The following is a 22,617-nucleotide window of genomic DNA, read 5'->3' on the forward strand; positions in this document are numbered from 1 at the left end:
CATGTAACTGGAGACTCTTGTAGATTTAAACCAGTTTATCAGCTGGATATGATTTTAATGGGAATATTGGGGGACTGTGAGTTCACTAAGTAAAACAAACCATTACATAGATATAAAAGTGGCTTAAATAAAATTTTAAAATTGGAGTTGATTGATGGCCCAATTGGTTAAGACAGTCAGTACACGAGCCACAAAAACCAGGGCCTGGAGTTTCCGCTCGGGGTGCAATTGACAAACTGTGCTGGACACTGCTAGATTTACTGAGGTGAAGTTGCACTCAAGTTTCCATGCAAACTCATTAGCATAAACCCCATCATTAAATCTCCCAAGAACAGTGCAACCAAGCAGCGTAATTGAACATAATTGATTTGTGACTGGAACAGGGCCAATGGGGCCTCAAGGTGGGGTAGTATAAAAGGTACAGAAAAAACTTTTTGAACCAATTGATTATTTATGCAGCAGCGGGGCAAACCTGGTCAGTGGCTTCAATTGCCTGCTGGTCAGGTGGTTGATGCTGGATTCATGTGATCTAGGTGCCAGTGCGCCCGAGAATCTGGGCGCAATGTGATGAACCCCCCACTGCAAATGAGCGCAATCGGCAGAAAATTGCCATTCCGATCTGGGGGCTTGGCTAGTTTTTTAGGCAGGGACTGCTTCGGGCAAAGGGAATGTTGAACGAGCGTAAAAAACATGGGGCTAGATTTTACACTTCTGTGCTTATTGCCCAAAAATGGGCATTATTTCCGGCGTGGGTGGTAAAAAAGGGTTTTCAGATCGCCGACTTCTCACCCATTCTTCATTCACCTAGTCTCCATTTTTGAAAATGGACGTTACCGCGAGTGATATGAAATGGGTGGTAGCGCTAAATTTTTTTGACCTTCTGCCGTTAAGTGTCGCCGTCTTTAGCAATGGCATGGCAACGCTCGATTCCCGTGATTCAGGAGGTCAAGGGTCATCATGACATGCGCAGAAGAGGAGACAGAGAAAGAGGGAGCTCAGAGGGACCGAAGGCGTGTCTGGGTGTGGTGTGGCTGCTTTGGGAGGAAGGAGGGAGACTTTAGAGCTTCACAGCAAGTAGGAAAACAAAAATTAGCTGTTACCAGCCACATATTTGGCTGAATTTGGCCTATAATGGAGAGAGAGGAGGAGATATCACAGCACGCTGTGGAGACTGACGCTGGAGAGAGCAGTGAAGTGGGAGAGGAGCACATTGCAGGGCGCAAAAGAGCCAGGAGGTTCTCGGACAAGGTAAATGCCTCCCTCCTGCAGGAGGTCGAGTTACGCTGGGGTGATTTGACATAGGGAGGGTGTGGGAAGCCCACCCCAAAGGCCTACCAGAGGATATGGACCGAGATAGCAGAGGTGGTCTCGTTGGCAACCAACGAGGTGCGTGAGGGCAACCAATGTCGCAAACGATGGAACGACCTTGTGGGATCCGCAAGAGTAAGTATTACACTGATTTACAAATACTTATGTATTTATATAATTTGATTTGTAACAGTCATAAGTGACTATCAGCAGATGTGAGGTCTTTCACTTTTACTGGGAGTATTTTACTCAAAGCCTGCGGTCACGGTGCACGTCTTTAGGTAAAGAATGATAATTATCATAATAATCATGATTACATCTGTCGGTTATGTGTTGTATCAGTCTCTGTGACAGTACCTAGCAATGATATCAAGCAATGATCTCATGCCATGTCGTCCTGTCACCTTTTACAGAAGAAGCTATCGACGATGAGGTCCGTGCAGAGGCGAACGGGTGGGGGGGCCACCAGTCCCCAGCGACATCACTGGGATGGAGGAGCGGGTGCTAGCACTCATGGGAAGTGCACCCGGATAGCCATGGACATATCTGCAGACCCTGAAATGATGCCACGTGAGTAAAGTTTACACCATTGCGTGATATAAAGTCAATAGATGCCACATCCACTCATATCTGAACAATCATATATGATAGATGATTTCTAAAATTGTCATAGAAATAATGAAGGCCTAATGAAAATTATTGCAATGCACAATGTATTGATAGTCATGAAATGTGATGTCTGTGATGATTTTGATAGCGGTGGTGCTTTTGTCGTGCATATGCTGTGTGTAGCGCTGGACTCACCTTGTGACCCTAGCACCCCCTTCTCCTCTAATAACCTCATTTGTGTTTTGCAGCTTAGCCAGCAGCGCGGCCCCAGGTAAGACCACAGAGGCCGGAAGGTGGGGGGCGGGGCCTGACTCTCTGGATGATCCTACTTCTGGTGCTGAGGAGCTCCGATTCTCACCCATCAATCCGTTGGGTCTGTTCTCCATGGATGAGAGCACGGGCTTCGAGGAACCTGCATCGCCACGCTCCAGATGCCATTCCACCCCAAGGCCATCTAGTGGTCCTCCGGTCATTTTTACCTCCACTCTGGAGGTATAGGCCCCAAGCACCTCGTCACAGGGCACCCCATTTGTCCCCAGGAGGGCGGCGACCCCGCGGAGGCCTCGTGGATGTGGCAGGTCTGTTCTACGAGCGCCACATGAGAGCGAAGAGATGGTACAGTTGTCCAGGAGGAATGTAGACATTGGTGACCAGCTCATCGACGGAATTGGGTCATATCCCGATAGTTGGCCACCATGACCGAGTACATTCCACGGATGGCGGAAGCCCTGGATGCGATAGCCAGGAACACTGCTGGCTCAGGCCTCCCAGTGGTCCCCGAGCACGGCACTCCACCCCGAGGTTCCGCACCACCACTGCGTATGACAGATGAGAGCAAGGACCAAGATCCTGCTTCTGCATCAGAGAATGTTGCCCCCTCGGCACCCCCCGGCTCCCGTACCCGTGCAACAATCATATATGATAGATGATTTCTAAAATTGTCATAGAAATAATGATGGCCTAATGAAAATCATTGCAATGCACAATGTGTTGATGGTCATGAAATGTGATGTCTGTGATGATTTTGAATGCGGTGATGTATTTGTCGTGCATATGCTGTGTGTAGTGCTGGACTCACCTTGTGACCCTAGCACCCCCTTCTCCTCTAATAACCTCATCCCCCCCAATGAGGCACCGCCTGAGGAGCTCCTCGGCCAGGCGCCATGGAGCGAGGAGAGGAAGGGGTAGAGGTGGGGAGAAGAAGGGGAGGGAGGAAAGAAAGTGAGGTGCATGTCCGCAGGTGATGGTTGTGTTATATCTCCATCTGGGTGTATGTAATTTGTTGTAATGTATGGGGGCTGGGGATCACCCTCCTGCTTTGCCTTTGTATTCTGTGTTGCTGGACATTCTGAACATTTGATTGATGTCAATGGTGGAAAATGTGGGGTGTGGGCGAGGGTTGGGTGTTATTGCCTGTGACACTTATGATTTCAGACAAATGTTGGTATAACATTTTTTTTAATGAACATAACCTTGTTGCACATTGTCTCAGATAGCTGCACCATTACATACTGGTGATTCGTAACATGAAAGGGTTAAATACAATTTAACTTCAATCAACGTAAACTTTAACTGGCACCAAGGTGATGGGCACCATTCATGTCTGAGCTGCACACACACAGCAGTGTGTCAGCATTGTCACTCACATCAATGTTCTTTTAGGCAAATTGTTCAGATATCAGCTCCTCACGTAGAGTCTTGCAGCAATGTAGCTACCACGGGGCCTTTTCTGCGGTCTGGAGGGGGTCGTGGGCATGGTTGCATAACCAGCCTGATTGTCGGGCCCTAGGTCAGTCTCCAGCCCCTCGTTATCCGCTTCCCCTCTCTCTCCTGAGATGGAGTATCAGTGCCTTCTGGCAATTCTTGGCCCCTCCTGATAGCCAGGTTGTGCAGCATCGAGCACATGACCACGAATTTACCTACTTACTCAGGGTTGTATTGTAGCTCCCTCCTGAGTGGTCAAGATATCTGAAGCGCTGCTTAAGCACAGTTATTGTTTGGTGGCCCCATTGCATTGAAAGTATAATAGCGATTGATCAGAAGCAATGATTTCCTCACTAAAATACACCTAGCATAAACCCCCCAATAGTCCAGAATCTAAAAATATATTTGTTGAGATGTTCACTTCACCTGAAAAGAACTCCAGAGTCAATGCAAACTCCCCTGAAGTTGAAGCAGCCTTTTGAATGAAGCGACCTTTAATTTTTAAAATGCCAGCCACACCGCTGGTGTTCATTCAGAACAGTTCCACTTTTTCTGGGCTGTTTTTTGGGCGAGCGATATTGTGGGTGATGTGTGGGCGAGGTTATGAAAGTGACAGTGGGCGATCTCCTGGCCGTTAGTTTCGCCAAATGTGCTCTTTATGACAAAAAAAAGTGGGCGGGCGGTATTATTGAATCTCGGCGTTAATTCTGTGCGGAAAGTAACGCTGGGCGATATTATGGGCGTTAATTTCGCCCATTCTGATGATTCCGCCCCAAAAAAGTGGGCGAGCGGTAATATTTTTTGCCGGCGTTAAGCCCATGGGGAAAGTAACGCTCGCCGATAAGTTTCCGAAAAATGCCCGTCAGTTTTCATTTTGTGTCAAAATGGGTGATATATGGGTGTTAAATGTCATTTCAGCGGTAAAATGAGCGTTAACTAGGCATTAAGCATGCAAAAAAAGTAGAGGTTCTAACCCATGGATACTCGAGTGTAAAGAAGTTAATGTGCGCGAATCACTTCCGCTTAATCATGTGGAAATTCCAGTCCCGGAAAGATTGCAGGTTTGGTCCCTATATATGCTGAGTTGGATGATCTCCGCCAGAATGATGATGGGGCACTACAATTGATCTTATTGAGCCTGGTATGGAGTGGAGAAAATCTACCAGGGTTCCCATTGCTGATTGCCATTGACCGATCTCTGTTGGAAATGTACGTGTGGATATTCGGTGGGGACAGGATTATGCTTGATTGTGATGCCCTCATGCTAAAATAGCTTGTGGGCATGATCTAGGTTCATATAGTCATGAAGAATGGCCACTTGGATGAAATACTGGAGACTACCCCATGCCTTTGGAACCACAACCCAGCAACGAGTCAATAAGTTCAAATTGGTAGGGAGAAAAACAAGCAGAAAACAGAAACATGAAAAACAAACACAACGTAGCACTGGGGATAAAAAAAAAGCAGACCAAAAACATTTTTGTTTTCTTCATAATTCAACTCCATATTTCTATGGAAATATTGTTGTTGTAGTGTATCTGTAAAGCATGCACTCCTATGTTCCGCCACCCTTGGGAGCACTGTATATAAGCCGGCCCCTAAGGCCTGTTCCTCACTCTGGAGTGTCTTAATAAAGACTGAGGTCACTGTTACTTTAACCTCCCTGTGTGCAGTCTCATCTGTGTTAGGAACACAATAACTGGCGACGAGTATACGAATCCAACACAAAGATGCAGCAAACTGTGGGCATCCTGGAGATGTTCTCGGAGGGTGAGGACTGGGAAGCCTATGTCGAACGGCTAGACCAGTACTTTGTAGCCAACAAGCTGAACGGAGAAGGAAGCGCTGCAAAAAGGAGAGTAGTCCTCCTCACAGTCTGCGGGACACCGACCTACAGCCTCATGAAGAATCTTCTGGCTCCGGTGAAACCCACAGATAAGTCGTATGAGGAGCTGTGTACACTGGTTCGGGAGCATCTTAACCTGAGGGAGAGTGTGCTGATGGCGAGGTATCGGTTCTACACGTGTCAGCGATCTGAAGGTCAGGAAGTGGCGAGCTACGTCGCCGAGCTAAGGCGACTTGCAGGGCAATGTGAGTTTGATGGCTACCTGGAGCAAATGCTCAGAGACTTTTTTGTACTGGGCATTGGCCACGAGACCATTCTACGAAAACTTTTGACCATAGAGACACCGACCCTCAGTAAAGCCATTGCGATAGCATGGCGTTTATGTCCACCAGTGATAACACCAAACAAATCTCTCAGCACACAAGTGCTAGCAATGTTGATAAATTAACTGGAATTGTGTTTGTGAGCAGAAATGTACAGGGCAGAACCCACGAGTCTGCAACTGCCGGCAAGCTTCAGGTGACCCAGATGACTCAGAGTCCCCAACAAAGGATGAATGCAAGGCAATTCACACCTTGTTGGCGTTGTGGAGGCTTCCATTCAGCCTATTCATGCCGCTTCAAAGGGTATGTTTGCAAGAGCTGTGGAACAATGGGGCACCTCCAACAAGCTTGCAGACGAGCTGCAAGCTCTACAAAACCTGCTAACCACCACATGGCAGAGGAAGATCAGTCCATGGTGGATCAAAGCAATTTCGAGCCTCAGAGAGAGGAGGCAGATGCTGAAGTACATACGGTGCACACATTTTTGACGAAATGTCCACCTATAATGCTAAATGTAAAATTGAATAGCTTACCCGTAGCCATGGAACTGGACACTGGCGCTAGCCAATCCATCATGAGTAAAAATATGTTTGAGAGACTGTGGTGCAACAAGGCACTCAGACCAGCCCTGAGCCCCATCCACACGAAACTGAGAATGTACACCAAGGAGCTCAGCACTGTCCTGGGCAGCACCATGGTCAAGGTCACCTACGAGGGCACGGTGCATGAACTGCCACTCTAGATTGTCCTGGGCGATGGCCCCACACTGCTTGGAAGGAGCTGGCTGGGCAAAATCCGCTGGAACTGGGATGACATCCGAGTGCTATCACATGTCGATGAGGCCTCATGTACCCAGGTTCTTAACAAATTTCCTTTCCTTTTTGAGCAAGGCATTGGAAACTTTCCGGGGCAAAGGTGCGGATCCACTTGGTCTCAGAGGCACGACCCATTCACCACAAGGCACGAGCGGTACCTCACATGATGAGGGAGAGAGTGGAAATCGAGCTGGACAGGCTGCAATGCGAGGGTATCATCTCTCCAGTGTAATTCAGCGAGTGGGCCAGCCCGATTGTTCCAGTACTCAAAAGTGATGGCACAGTCAGGATTTGTGGTGATTATAAAGTAACTATTAATTGTTTCTCGCTACAGGACTAATACCCGCTACCTAAGGCAGACGACCTATTTGCGACACTGGCAGGAGGTAAGACGTTCACCAAGCTCGACCTGACTTCGGCCTACATGACGCAGGAGCTGGAGGAGTCTTCGAAGGGCCTCACCTGCATCAACACGCAAAAGGGACTGTTCATCTACAACAGATGCCCGTTTGGAATTTGGTCGGCTGCAACGATCTTCCAGAGAAACATGGAGAGCCTACTCAAGTCGGTATCACGCACGGTGGTTTTTCTGGATGACATATTGATTGTGGGGTAACCGCGTAGTGCTACCCAAAAAGGGCAGGGAGACATTCATCTCGGACCTCCACAGCACACACCCGGGTATAGTAATGATGAAAGCGATAGCCAGATCCCATGTGTGGTGGCCCGGTATCGACTCTGACTTAGAGTCCTGTGTACGGCAATGCAGCGTGTGTGCTCAGTTGAGCAACGTGCCCAGAGAGGCACCACTAAGTTTGTGGTTCTGGCCCTCCAGACAATGGTCGAGGATCCATATCGACTATGCGGGCCCGTTTCTCGGTAAAATGTTCCTGGTGGTGGTGGATGCTTTTTCAAAATGGATTGAATGTGAAATAATGTCGGGAAGCATCGCCACCATCACCATTGAAAGCCTGAGGGCCATGTTTGACACCCACGGCCTGCGTGACATACTGGTCAATAACAACGGACCATATTTCACCACTGCCGAATTTAAAGAATTCATGACCCGCAATGTCACCTTGGCCCCGTTTAAACCAGCCTCCAATGGGCAGGCAGAGCGGGCAGTACAAACAATCAAACAGAGCCTTAAACGAGTCACAGAAGGCTCACTCCAAACCCGCCTGTCCCAAGTACTGCTCAGCTACCGCCCGAGACCCCACTCGCTCACAGGGGTGCCCCTGGCTGAGCTACTCATGAAAAGGACACTTAAAATCAGACTCACATTGGTTCACCCCAACCTGCATGATCAGGTAGAGAGCAGGCGACAGCAACAAAATATAAACGATGGTCGCACCACTGTGTCACGGGAAATAGATCTGAATGACCCTGTGTATGTGCTAAACTATGGGCATGGTCCCAAGTGGATCGCAAGCACGGTGATAGCTAAAGAAGGGAGTAGGGTGTTTGTAGTCAAACTAGACAATGGACAAATTTGCAGAAAGCACCTGGACCAAACGAGGCTGCGGTTCACAGGCTGCTCTAAACAACCCACAGCAGACACCACCTTTTTCGAGCCCACAACACACACCCAAACGATCAACGACACCACCCTGGACCAGGAAATTGAACCCATCTTGCCCAACAGCCCAGCAAGGCCAGGCTCACCCAGCAGCCCTGCAGGGCCAACAACACGCCAGCCCAGCGATGGCGCAGCCAATACACCAGAACAGACATTTGTACCGAGGCGGTCCACCAGGGAAAGAAAGGCTCCCGACCGCCTTTTCACTTTGACTTTGCGGGGGAGTGATGTTGTGTATCTGTAAAGCATGCACTCCTATGTTCCGCCACCAGGGAGCTCATCCCCTGAAGTCCCAAGGGATACCAGCATCCCTTGGGAGCACTGTATATAAGCCGGCCCCTAAGGCCTGTTCCTCACTCTGGAGTGTCTTAATAAAGACTGAGGTCACTGTTACTTTAACTTCCCTGTGTGCAGTCTCATCTGTGATAGGAACACAATCGTTGTGACACTTTCCGACAATATTTCAGGAATCTCCCAACAATACATTGTTTGTTTTGTAGAAAAATTCAGCAGAAAAAGTTCAATAATTGAATATTTTTCAAGATCCCATTCAGAAACCTTAACCAAAAATAACGTAAAATATAAAGTATTCGCAGTGTTCTTCAAAATATTCCAGAATTTGGGGCTACTTTTCTTCTAATAATACATTTAATCATTTGGAAATTCCAAGATAAACAGTAGCTAGTGCACTGATTGAGAATAGTTCCCCTTTAAGATCTACCTGGAATCATACTGTCTAATGATTTGAAATGGAATCTATATATATATGAATATAGAAAGATAGATCTGAAAAGACTAGCAAGAGAATCATTCATTTTAGTATCTTAAAGGGGGCTGGTTCTAATATTCATGATTTATTATTCTTCACAAAAGTGATTAGACCCTGCAGAACATGCTTGCCAACTTTGGTATTTTAGTTTAACATCTAGCACATCTGGAATTGATCCAAAAGCTTTGAACATAATCTATCGGGATCTAAGTTACGAGAAGACTTCTTGAATGGACAGCTTAAGAGAGATTAGAGGTAAGAAGGACTGACTTATGTAAAACATTCTATCTCACAATGCAACAAGCTTAACGTAGTTGCATCGCGTATTTAGGAATGTTCAGAAGCATATTCTAATCTTAGAAACAAATGCAAAAGATGATTCCCTCTTCAAACGCCAACAAAGCTAGAACTATGTTTCATTTATTGCTGTCTCATTCTCTACCAGTAATGATTGTGTGCTGCCTTGATGTAAACATTTATAGAAAACTATTTGAACTATGCAGTATAAATATTTTTAATTCTTTAATTTTTCTACTGCATTCATATAAGTTTCACTTTACTTCATGAATATTTTCATTTTTATTGTGTATTCTGTTTTTTAAAATTCATCCTTTGCAATAAAACGTACTAAAGCGATGAAAATATTAAATGATCTATAGTGATATGAATTACTTTGTGCTCCAATGTATTGCTGTGCCAGTGATTTATTGGTCAAGTTTATACAGGAAATGGGAATACTGATAGAATGATAACAAACAAGCAATTTTTGAGACAATTTTGAGTTATGGTATGATGTAATAAAAGTCATGAGACCAATCAACTGCCTTATATTTGGATAATTTTCATCTGCATAAAAAGTACTTAAAAAGCAGAACCACTGTATTACAATGACTGAGTAAGTTTAATACTACTTATTACCCGGATTTCAGGTACTTAACCTGTATTTTGGAAAATGCATTTTTTTTTCAAATGTAAGTACATACAATTATAATTTACTGTAATATACTTCACCGCACATATGTCTGACCCATACTTTTGTACCGTAATATTTATGGTTAAACAGTGAGTGCTGATTACATGGTGTAATTGTGGGAGTTATTATTCGGAAAACAGGATGGGAAGCTGAATTAACAGCCAGTGTTGAAGCTAAAAGTATTTATACCTTTCCCATTGTTAATTCAGCTCTTTCAGCCTGTTGTTTTACCCCCTTTTTCACACAAAAGCTTTAATTGCCCTTCTGTTGGCTGTCTTGAACAGCCATAAAAATGATGAATGCTCCTGATTTTACATTTTTTTTGTGCAAAACAAAACTCATACTTTAGCATTAATGAAAGAAAAATGGCTTATCAGGATATGACACCAATTCTCACACCACTTCAACAGCTAATAAGCTGGTAACTAGCATAAAAGAGAAAAATGTGGTTAATCCGATTGTGCAGTGTGAAACTGATGATTTACAAATATTTTGATTATTCCACTTGAAACTTTGGTTCACTGACTGGGATTTTGGATGCCCTACTAGAAAAGTAGGTTGAATCTTTTGCGCTTTGAAATCAACCTATAATAATCCTCAAAAGAGTGCATTAACATAGAATTACATAGATTTTACAGCACAGATATAGGCCATTCAGCCCAACAGATCTACGCTGGTGTTTATGCTTCACAGAACCTCTTCCTACCTTAATTTGTCTCACCCTGTCAACATATCCTTCTATCCTTTCTCCCTCATCCAGCTACCCCTTAAATAGGTCTATGCTGTTCATCTCAACTACTCCAGGTTGTAGCAGGTTCCACATTCTAACCACTCTGAGTAGAGAGTGTTGCATTTACAATTCAGTGGCACAACAATCACAATCTAACTTTGGGTCCCAATCTGGTTTGAGAGGAGAGCATTGCGAGCTTACCCCGCTCCTCCCAGCACCACCCCTCCAAAAAGGGACAGTCACACACGACTTGGGTTTGACACTGGAGCATACCTCTAGTGCATTGTTAAGCTAGGTTCACAATGAACATAAAGAAAGTCTTGCATTTATATAGTGCTTTTTGTGACTTCAGGCCATCCCAAAATGCATACAACCAATTAAGTACTTATGAAGTGTAATCACTGTTGTAATGTAAGAAACACGGTGGCTAATTTTCACAAGCAAGGCCTCATAGAAACATAGAAACATAGAAATCTACAGCGCAGAAGGAGGCCATTCCGGCCCATCGTGTCCGCGCCGTCCAACAAAGAGCCAACAGTCCTTGGTCATCAGCCCTAAAGGTTACATATAAACCTATGAACAATGATGGAAAGGCAAAGAGCACCCAGCCCAACCAATCCGCCACACCCCTTATACTAAAACATTCTACACTCCCCCCCCATCCGGAGCCATGTGATCTCCTGGGAAAGGCAAAAACCAGATAAAAACCCAGACCAATTTAGGGAGAAAAAATCTGGGAAAATTCCTCTTCGACCCATCCAGGCGATCGAAACGAGTCCAGGAGATCACCCTGGTCGTATTCTATTCCCTACAGTACTTACCATTATATCTGCTCCGTCCAACAAAAGATCATCCAGTCTAATCCCAATAACCAGCTCTAGGTCCATAATCCTGCAGGTTACTGCACTTTAAGTGCCCATCCAACCATCTCTTAAAAGTAGTGAGGGTTTCGGCATCCACCACTCTTCCGGGCAGTGAGTTCCAGATCCCCACAACCCTCTGCGTAAAGAAGCCCCACCCCTTCAAATCCCTTCTAAACTTTCCACCAACCACCTTAAAATATGCCCCCTCGTAATAGACCCCTCCACCAATGGAAATAGGCCCTTACTATCCACTATGTCCAGGCCCCTCAATATTTTGTACACCTCAATGAGGTCTCCTCTCAACCTTCTCTGTTCCAATGAGAACAAACTCAGCCTATCCAATCTGTCCTCATAACTAAGATTCTCTATTCCAGGCAGCATCCTAGTAAATCTCCTCTGCACCCTCTCTAGTGCAATCACATCCTTCCTATAATACGGCGACCAGAACTGCAAGCAATACTCCAGCTGTGGCCTAACCAAAGACTCACAATCAGCAATGTGATAATGATCAGATCATCTGTTTTTAGTGATGTTGGTTAAGGGATAAATGTTGGACAGGACACCAGGAATAACTCCCCTGTTTTTCTTCGAAATAGTGTTATGGGATCTTTTGTGTCCACCTGAAAGAGCAGACGGTTTAACATCTCATCCGAATGACAACACCTCTGACAGTGCAGCACTCCCTCATCATCATCATCATCATAGGCAGTCCCTCGGAATCGAGGAAGACTTGTTTCAACTCTAAAAATGAGTCCTTAGGTGGCTGAACAATCCAATACGAGAACCACAGTCCCTGTCACAGGTGGGACAGATAGTCGTTGAGGGAAAGGGTGGGTGGGACTGGGTTGCCGTACGCTCTTTCCGCTGCCTGCACTTGATTTCTGCATGCTCTTAGCGATGAGACTCCAGGTGCTCAGCGCCCTCCCGGATGCACTTCCTCCACTTAGGGCAGTCTTTGACCAGGGACTCCCAGGTGTCAGTGGGGATGTTGCACTTTATCAGGGAGGCTTTGAGGGTGTCCTTGCAACGTTTGCTCTGCCCACCTTTGGCTTGTATGCCGTGAAGGAGTTCCGAGTAGAGCGCTTGCTTTGGGAGTCTCGTGTCTGGCATGCGAACAATGTGGTCTGCCCAGCGGAGCTGATCAAGTGTGGTCAGTGCTTCAATGCTAGGGATGTTGGCCTGGTCAAGGAAGTTAACTTTGGTGCGTATGTCTTCCCAGAGGATTTTCAGGATCTTGTGGCGACATCGTTGGTGCTATTTCTCCAGAAACTTGAGGTGTCTAGTGTACATGGTCCATGTCTCTGAGCCATACAGGAGGGCGGGTATTACTACAGCCCTGTAGACCATGAGCTTAGCGGCCGATTTGAGGGTCTTCAAACACTCTTTTCCTCAGGCAGCCGAAGGCTGCACTGGCGCACTGAAGGCGGTGCGGGTCACAATGGACATGATTTTTGCAGCGCAACAGCTGCAAGAAAAATGCAGGGAACAGCACCAGCCCTTATACATGGCCTTCTTCGAGCTTACAAAGACCTTTGACACTGTCAACCACGAGGGTCTATGGAGCATCCTCCTCCGTTTCGGATGCCCTCAAAAGTTCGGCACCATATTTCGCCTGCTCCACGACGACATGCAGGCCGTGATCCTTACCAACCGATCCATTACAGACCCAATCCACGTCCGGACCGGGGTCAAACAGGGCTGCGTCATCGCCCCAACCCTCTTCTCAATCTTCCTCGCTGCCATGCTCCACCTCACAGTCAACAAGCTCCCCGCTGGAGTGGAACTAAACTACAGAACCAGTGGCAACCTGTTCAACCTGCACCGTCTCCAGGGCAGGTCCAAGACAGTACACGGACGACGCCTGCGTCTGCACACATACAGAGGCTGAAATCATCATCAATGTATTCACTGAGGCATACGAAAGCATGGGCCTTACGCTAAACATCCATAGGACAAAGGTCCTTCGCCAACCTGTCCCCATCGCACAGCACTGCCCCCCGCCCCCCCCCCCCAGTCCCTCAGTACTGCACTGGAATGTCAAGCCTAGAATTTGTTCTTCTGTCTCTAGAGTGGGACTTGAACCCACAACGTCCTGACGCCAAGGCGAGAGTACTACCAGTGAACTACAACTGACATAGTGCCCAATGTTTGCAGGGAGGGAACGTGCAAGTGAGGTAGCTGGGGGGCAAACCCAGAAATCCCGAGAATGCGGAATTCCTGCCAAATTTAACGGCAAGACCTCATTATCATTTTTTTATTCCATTTCTCAGCCGGCCAGATCGACCACTGGGGACAGTCCCCAGCAATCAGAGCTCAGGATCGAGGATTGGAGGTGAAGGTGGTTGGCACATTACTGGGCAACCCAGAGATGGAGGGTTGGTGTGGGGCAGGGAGAACGTCGGCAGATCGCGGAGCAGGCCGGAGATTGGGAGCTGTGTGGGGGGAGGGATGGGTGTTTTGGCAAATCACAGGGCAGACTGAAGATCAAGGGTAGTTTCGTGGGGGGTGAGGGGAAGGGAATAGGCAGATAGCAGAGCAGGCTGAAGATCAAGGACTCGAAAGGGGGGGTGGGCGGTTTGGCAGACAGAGGGTTGGAGTGGGGAAGAGGGTTGGTTGGCTGATCGCAGGGCAGGCCAGAGATTGAGGATTGGGGAGAGGGGGGATCGCCGATCGCAGCAGCAAGAAGAGACCCGATCTGCATAAGGTTTCCTTTGAGGGGGCGGGGAAGCCCTCTGTATTCCTCTTGGCCCACAAACAGTGTTTAAATAAAATTACTTACCTTCTGCAGCTGAGTGCTCCTATCTCCATTTTGCTGCTGGATTTCCCAGGATCTGGGAAACCTGGCCGACAACTGATAAATTTAAATCAGGCTCCCAAATGCACTGTGGGAGCCTGATTTAAATATTATAATGAAATGTCCCGCCTCTCCAAGGCGGGTCCCACACAGTTTTCGCAACCATCGAAATGACAACAGGCACACAAACGTAGGCAAGGGATGCATTTTTTAAAAATATTTTAACCCCTGCCACCCTCTCCCCGGATCCTCTCCCACCCCACATTGACTCCAAGGAGTATGTCGGACCTTGTTCACACTTAATGAAGTACCTCAGAGTGTATTTAAATGAATGAGAGCATGAACATTCCTCCCGGTGCTCTCAAAACATTCCAAATTATAGACAGGGAGCAGAGTTCTGCAAATGCATACAAGCACACAAGCACACAAGCACACTGCTCTCTCAGAATCTGATAGCCCAAATCACAGCCAAGCAGTACAAGTACAGTATTACTGCCTGAATGTGGAAGAGAAATGGCTCTGAGTCTCAACTGGACCTGTGATTGCTACATACGATACAAATGTGGGGATGTGTAAGGGATGACTCCACAGCCAGACTGAATTACACACCAGCTGCTTGACCCAATCTCATTCCCAACAGAAGACCTACCCTGCCCCAATCTGACCCAGCTTTCAGTGAACCTTACGTACATCAGCTACTATGTGTAGTTATTCTAGTCCCCAAGTATTCACTCTCAGCGTATTTGAGTGAGTGTGTGTTTCATTCATAATTTTAAGTTATGGATAAAACACCCATACTAGAATGAATGAAAGTAGTCTGCTAGTTTGTTATAGCCCAAATAATAAGCTTTGATCGAGTGGGAGTCAATTTGGGTGTGGCAGTGACAATCAGATATGATCTGTCAGTAAGGCTAAAGTCAGGCAATAGAGGAAATGTCCAGTATGGTAGGGTATGTCAGTGCCCCCATCATTCTGCAGCCCCTTAAATTCTATACTGCTTCTGTCAGTGCTGTGCCGTAACGTCAAAATCTTGGACATTCATAAAACTGATAACACTTTCCATATATAACCCCTCTGAACAATTCTGCCAAATTTGTTCTCCAGTGCTCTTTAAGAGGGCAATCACAGTTATAAACAAACTGTCACTAACAGAGAGCAATAGTCCCCCAAAACTTGACAAGCCAGTGTCATGGCAATGTTTCTATCATCCTCTGTTTAAAGAACAATCCTCAAAAATCAACAGAAATAGAATCCAAAGGAAAAGGGGTATTAATGTTAATATTAACTCTTTTGTAAACATGAGATGTTGAAAAGAATACAAATGATGATATTCACTCTCCAAAGCAATCCAATGTTTCTATTTTGCATTCTCTAGATATGCCTGCAAAGCAGATCATATTTTGGCTAGGAAAGCAGGCAGCCGATCTGCTGGTAGGCTTCTGCTATCTCAGTGTGTAACCATTTCAGGTGTCAGGGGAATATATTCTTCTGTGACACAGTGGAGCTCCATCACCCCACATTAAAGTGGCATTCCCTCTTTAAATATTAATCTCACTGATAGTGGAATGAAAAGCCAATTGTATTTCACAAATAAAAACATCTGTTCCCATTACTGCCTATGCAGCTAATAGTAGATTTCCAATGAAATTGGACAATGACCTATAATTAAATATTTCCTTCTCTTTAGCTACCTAATGCAAAATATTAAAAACATATTTGTCGGGCAACTAATTGAACCATAGCCTTCTTCAAAAGGGGTATGTGCAAACAATTCAGAACCATGCATATTGTCAAAGTCCAGAACTCTGCTTTAAAGAGGTCCAAAGTGGAATTATTTGAACAACTTTACTCAGACGAAAAAAGTGGAGACAATTCTAATTCTAAACCTACATTAATTTTCAGTGCAAAGAAAAAAACACAGCTGATTACTGCAGCTGTTTGATCTGGAGAAGCAATTAGCCTTGTAGATGAAACGCCAAATTCGTTGATAAGCCCTGAGATCATATATCCAACTGAGGAAAGAAAGGTGGAATATTTTATGAACTGAATGGCCTGTGGAGGGCTGAGGTTTTGATTTGACTCTTGATAAAAGATGAAGCCTGTGTAATTCAATAGATAGGAGACTTCCAGCTCGTTCCTGCTAACCCTTAATATACAATTGTGAGCAAGGAAAGTATAACGTGCCTTCTGTTCTGTAACAAGCTGTGCCACAAGGAGTCTTTTGTCGAATTTAGCAACTTCACGGGATACTGGAAGATGTTTTAAGTCAATGTCATACTCTTTCGCTGGACTCAAACATTAGCGAATGTCACTCTTACTGTGGTGAATAAGGAAAGGACCGTGCCTTCTCTTTGGAGAATTAAGGCAGAGGGATGGGGGAGAGAACTGACATTTTACACTGCGGTCTGGAGGCGGGTCTCTTGTGGCTAGTACACACAAGTATTGATCAACGCTGGTCACACACTGAAGGAAGACATAGGCGAGAGATGATCTAATCTGACATTTCATTACGATAACAAAAGTAACTGGAACGGTCTACACTGTATATTGTATTCTTCCATCCGAAAGTGCCATAAACGTCACGCTATTGCTAAGTCTCCTGTTACTTCTGCAAGTCAAATCCTGAATAGTTCTCAAGTTTTATCACTGCGCACGGGTTAACTGGACAAACACTAAAATGAGAACAGTTGGACTGAAGATCGATGTGCTAAATATTTCCAACTTCTAGCGCCTTAAAAGAGTCATTAGATTTCCGATTCAACGCATTTAAGTGTAACAAACCAAAACGTTGCACTGTAAACGTTGCCGACTAGACTGGAGAATAATTATTAGACCTGGCAATCTAAACCTCAACAGTCAATAATCTGATGCTGGAAATGAACCAAGAGACAGGAAACCAGTCCAGGGCACGAATCACGTCGATTCAATGCATATCTCCCGGGATACCCAGTAAACGGTAGAACTGATCTGGTGCACAAAAGCAAAGTTTGATCCCAATGTATTTTGATTAATTCAAATAGGAGCCAGATGGTCTAACGGCCATTGGATGGCTCAAAGTAAAGTGAATTAGCAGCAATGGGCACGGCGCAACAGCAAGAGGGTTGCATTGTGCATAAAATACTAGAGAAAGCAATACACAAAAGTTAGAGTTCTAAGAGCCAATTAAAAAAAAATCTCACCATCTTTCGATGCTACAAAGGCATCAGTTACGCTGATAAAAACACACAGTATTTGCAGTCTTGCTGCCAAAGCATTGCGTCCAAGTCTTCTTGTCATCTTGTGCAGACTGTGAGATAACTTTGCGATCGTTTCATCAGACTGGAGGAGGGAGATCAGCACCATAATATAGAGGGAGCCGGGATCAGGACGTGGGAGATTTCCGGCAGACAGTCACTCGCCTCATACAGCCCTCCCAGACTGGGCAGGATCTCGGGTACTGTCACAAAGTTCACTTGGGACAAAGGCTGCAAAGACATGTGTTCCTAAAGAAGCTGGGCAGGGCTCAGATGCCCAATTCATGTGCTCGAGACTCAGACGGAAAAGCCCCGCTCTGAAAATGCCACTTTAGCAGCTTCTTTCCTCCCAGTAACGCTGCTTGCCCGACCGCAAAACGCAGGCTTCCGAGCGGTCCTACCGCCCGCCCTGCTCGTACTTCAGTTTGAAAATATGAATGGGCCAATCCTGCTGACGTAAGCAAAAAAAAAAAATTCTGCCACCCTCTGAAACGGTAACGTGGGCAAAAAAAAAATCCTTTCGGTATTAGCCCGTGAGGAGAACAGAACGATGGGCTGGCTGCACACTGCAAGTGTCCTGTGAAAACTCTTCGGGAGATTTAGATTTCCCCAAAGCCCACATGCAACAAACTCCAAGAAAATGGGATTTCAGTCATGTTTAAGATAAATAAAAGTGCTCGTTGGCGCCGGTTCGGTGGCAATGCACAGTAATATTTCAATAACTCAACACAGTCAAGTGAAGCTGCAACCATTCACAAGGTGGGCAGTGAGCGGGGTGTGTGCAGACCTGCCGAACTTTAATGGATAACACAAGTTCGGCTTTTGTCCACCTTTTGAAGTTTGGAAGGGGGCAGGAGCGCGTTCTTCTGCTTTCTACAACAAACTTTTACAATCTCCACAGAGAAAACCAGAGATAAGTTTGAGCTCAGTAATCTCACTGACACAAAGGGAATGTGCTCGCCCGCCCCTCCCCCCGCAAATCAAATCAGTACGAGGTAGGAAAGTATAATACGTTTAAAGCCTGTATTGCTCAACTAGCACTCATACTTGATACACTTTTAATAACAGAGCCTGTGTCAATATTTTCTTATTTCATTGAAACAACTTATGTAGCAAAAAGGTGTAAATGCAGTCCAAGGCAGCAGAACTACACTATGGAAATTCAACCAGCACTTTTACATACAGCATTTTGCAACTACAGCATTTAAAACAAAATTAGGACTATAATACACAATACTGCTGCCTTGAACGACACCTATCCATGCAAACACAAAAGCAAAATACTGCAGATGCTGGAATCTGAAATAAAAACAGAAAATGATGAACAACACTTATCCCATGAAGAGCAGGGAGTTTCCCCAGTGTCATGAGCAACACTACTCCATCAACCAGCATCACCAACAAGAAACTAACTGGTCTTTCCTGTTTATGAAAAATTGCTGTCACTTTTGTCTACACAACACCAGTGACTGCACTTCAGAGTCATTCGTGCTACGTGAAGTGCTTTGGGACTGTTCTGAGAGATGTGATGAGGTGATATATAAATACAAGTCTTTTTGTTATTACACTACCAATCTCAGAATGGTCAAAATCGCAGCTGGCTATTATATTGGGTTGTCCCTGCTGTGACTTGTACTTTGCCTGCCATAATTCTATGCATGCATGCTTACATGGATGCACAGGACCCTGCTCCCCTAGCTATTTATTTAATGCTAGCAGAGAACAAGTGACGTCATTGGCATGCGCGCCGACCCCTTTCCGCCCCGCGGTGAATATAGCCCCACAAGGCAGCCACAAGTGGTATCAGCGTCAGCCTCGCAGGTCGCGAACCCGGCAGACATCCGCTTGCGGAGCGAAAATTAAAGGGAAGGTTGGGAGCGCCCCGCGCCGCCATCTTGACGATTTTGCCAAATCACCAGTCTGCCCAACTTCTTCTCCCCTTGCATGGTCCGGGCCTTGGCACCATGCCTAGTGGAGGCCATTAGAGGCCCAGCAGAGCGCGCACTGGCCCTCCCCTTAAAGCGAAGGGGAGTGTCATTGAACCGCGTCAGTGTTACATGGAGCATCTGCGTAGCGCTGCCGATTGCGCCCCAGCATCATCCCGGAACCCACCCAAGAGAAAGTGGAGCAGCGAGATTGTACTCCACTTCCTCTGAGGGGCAGTAACCACAATTTTGCAGCCGGGGCAGAACTTCCTGCACCAACCACAGGAAGTCCCGCTCTGAGCCAGTTACCGCGCTGGGGAATTTAACATAGAACATAAGAACATAAGAATTCGGAACAGGAGTAGGCCATCTAGCCCCTCGAGCCTGCTCCGCCATTCAACAAGATCAAGGCTGATCTGGCCGTGGACTCAGCTCCACTTACCCGCCCGCTTCCCATAACCCTTAATTCCCTTATTGGTTAAAAATCTATCTATCTGTGATTTGAATACATTCAATGAGCTCGCCTCAACTGCTTCCTTGGGCAGAGAATTCCATAGATTCACAACCCTCTGGGAAAAGAAATTCCTTCTCAACTAGGTTTTAAATTAGCTCCCCCGTATTTTGAGGCTGCGCCCCCTAGTTCTAGTCTCCCTGACCAGTGGAAACAACCTCTCTGCCTCTATCTTGTCTATCCCTTTCATTATTTTAAATGTTTCTATAAGATCACCCCTCATCCTTCTGAACTCCAACGAGTAAAGACCCAGTCTACTCAATCTATCGTCATAAGGTAACCCCCTCATCTCCGGAATCAGCCTAGTGAATCGTCTCTGTACCCCCTCCAAAGCTAGTATATCCTTCCTTAAGTAAGGTGACCAAAACTGCATGCAGTACTCCAGGTGCGGCCTCACCAATACCCTGTACAGTTGCAACAGGACCTCCCTGCTTTTGTACTCCATCCCTCTCGCAATAAAGGCCAACATTCCATTCGCCTTCCTCATTACCTGCTGCACCTGCAAACTAACTTTTTGGGATTCATGCACAATCGACCTTGGAAAAAAAAACAGTAAAAGGTAATATTATTTGAATGGGGAGAAATTACAACATGCTGCGGTGCAGAGGGACCTGGAGTTCATGCACAAGGAACCCCAGGTCCCTCTGCACCGCAGCATGTTGTAATTTCTCCCCATTCAAATAATATTACCTTTTACTATTTTTTTTTCCAAGGTCAATTTTCCGACATTGTATTCCATCTGCCAAACCTTAGCCCATTCGCTTAACCTATCTAAATCTCTTTGCAGCCTCTCTGTGTCCTCTACACAACCCACTTTCCCACTAATCTTAGTGTCATCTGCAAATTTTGTTACACTACACTCTGTCCCCTCTTCCAGGTCATCTATGTATATTGTAAACAGTGTGGTCCCAGCACCGATCCCTGTGGCACACCACTAACCACCGATTTCCAACCTGAAAAGGACCCATTTATCCCGACTCTCTGCTTTCTGTTAGCCAGCCAATTCTCGATCCATGCTAATACATTTCCTCTGACTCCACGTACCTTTATCTTCTGCAGTAACCTTTTGTGTGGCACCTTATCGAATGCCTTTTGGAAATCTAAATATACCACATCCATCGGTACACCTCTATCCACCATGCTCATTATATCCTCAAAGAATTCCAGTAATTAAGTTAAACATGATTTCCCCTTCATGAACCCATGTTGCGTCTGCTTGATTGCACTATTCCTATCTAGATGTCCCGCTATTTCTTCCTTAATGATAGCTTCAAGCATTTTCCCCACTACAGATGTTAAACTAACCGGCCTATAGTTACCTGCCTTTTGTCTGCCCCCTAAATACTCTATCTAAGTTTAGAAAGTTCCCAGAAGGCCCAGTGGTCCACTAGTGCATATTTTAAACCCAGCTGTACAGTTCATGGAGCGACAGGCCACCCAGTGTGAAGCCCACCATGAAAGGGGTCTCAGACCACTTAGCTTTAGTGGGCTTGGGTGTGAAAATGGGACCTAACGCTTGGGTAATGCTGTCACTTTCACATTGATGTGCACCTGAAACTAATTTACATCAACATGTAAGTGAAGCATTCGTATGTTGCACCAACCTAGTGAAGCTACAACATAGAGCTAATTGTATGCTACGCACTAAAACCAGCAAACTATAGATAGAATAAACAACAAACAAAAAAACTACAGATACTTGAAATGCAAAATAAAAACAGAAAATGTTAAGAACAGTCAGCGGGCCAGTGAGCATCTGGGGAGAGAACAGATCAGAACAAAGCTCTATAGCCTTAACACATCCTCTTGAGAATGGCGGCAAACACTCAGGCAAGTAATGGAAGAGGAGGCTCCATAAACATTCCCATCCTCAACTATGGTAGAGCCCAACATGTGACAAGTACAGGTGTTTTCAAGTGTCTTTAGCCAAATGTGCCAAGTGGACAATCCTGCTTGACCTCTTCCCAAAATCTCTACTATCAGAGATGCTGGTGCCTAGGCAACAGAGTTCATGTCACATAACATTAGTACATACTGGGCACAGTTAAAGCTATTAGGCCCTGACAACATCGCAACTGTAGTGCTGAAGACTAATTCATAAGAACTAGAAGCTGTGGGAAGAACATATTTTATATATTAGGAATGGTAGGTGGATCACAATATTCCATTTCAAAAATGTATGAAAACTCCTATATCAACCTGGAAAATCACATTACAGTATAAAAGTGTCCAAATTTACTTGGAGTATCTGTAATATTTGTAGGTAACACTTTGATCAAGGTCCGTGCAATTTTCACTTCAGTATTTTCTACTTATGAATGCTTTTATCACCATGTCAATAAATACTTTCAGAATTTCTCAATGACATTCTCACGTCTTTTGTCTCAGTGTATTTCTCAGCCAATTTACCCACAGCCTCTCATTTATATTTTCTCTCTCTTTATCCCCATTTTGTATTCCCATGGTATCTGGTTATCGGTACACTTCTCGGTTTGTTCTCTTCAGTTGATCTCTTGGATGTTTTTTGTTTCTTTCTATTAGGTCTTATTTGTTAAAGAAAAAACTTGTATTTATAAAGCACCTTGGCATGTCTACAGGACATGACAAAATACTTTGCAACCAATGGATTACTTTT

The 22,617-nt window shown here is 45.4% G+C and overlaps 1 protein-coding gene across 3 annotated transcripts in view; it reads right to left on the reverse strand.

Moving 5' to 3' along the window:
- The window catches only part of LOC139260303 (disintegrin and metalloproteinase domain-containing protein 12), a 482,943-nt gene extending 465,159 nt beyond the window's left edge, over nucleotides 1-17,784 (reverse strand). For all 3 annotated transcript variants that reach the window (XM_070876752.1, XM_070876751.1, XM_070876750.1), the window contains exon 1: nucleotides 17,493-17,784. In XM_070876752.1, the coding sequence (XP_070732853.1) occupies nucleotides 17,493-17,655 (163 nt within the window). In that variant the 5' untranslated portion in view covers nucleotides 17,656-17,784. The remainder of the gene's footprint in view (nucleotides 1-17,492) is intronic.
- Nucleotides 17,785-22,617: the final 4,833 nt, after the last annotated feature.

Source organism: Pristiophorus japonicus, chromosome 3 (assembly GCF_044704955.1).
Source record: "Pristiophorus japonicus isolate sPriJap1 chromosome 3, sPriJap1.hap1, whole genome shotgun sequence".
Taxonomy (NCBI): Eukaryota; Metazoa; Chordata; class Chondrichthyes; family Pristiophoridae; genus Pristiophorus; species Pristiophorus japonicus.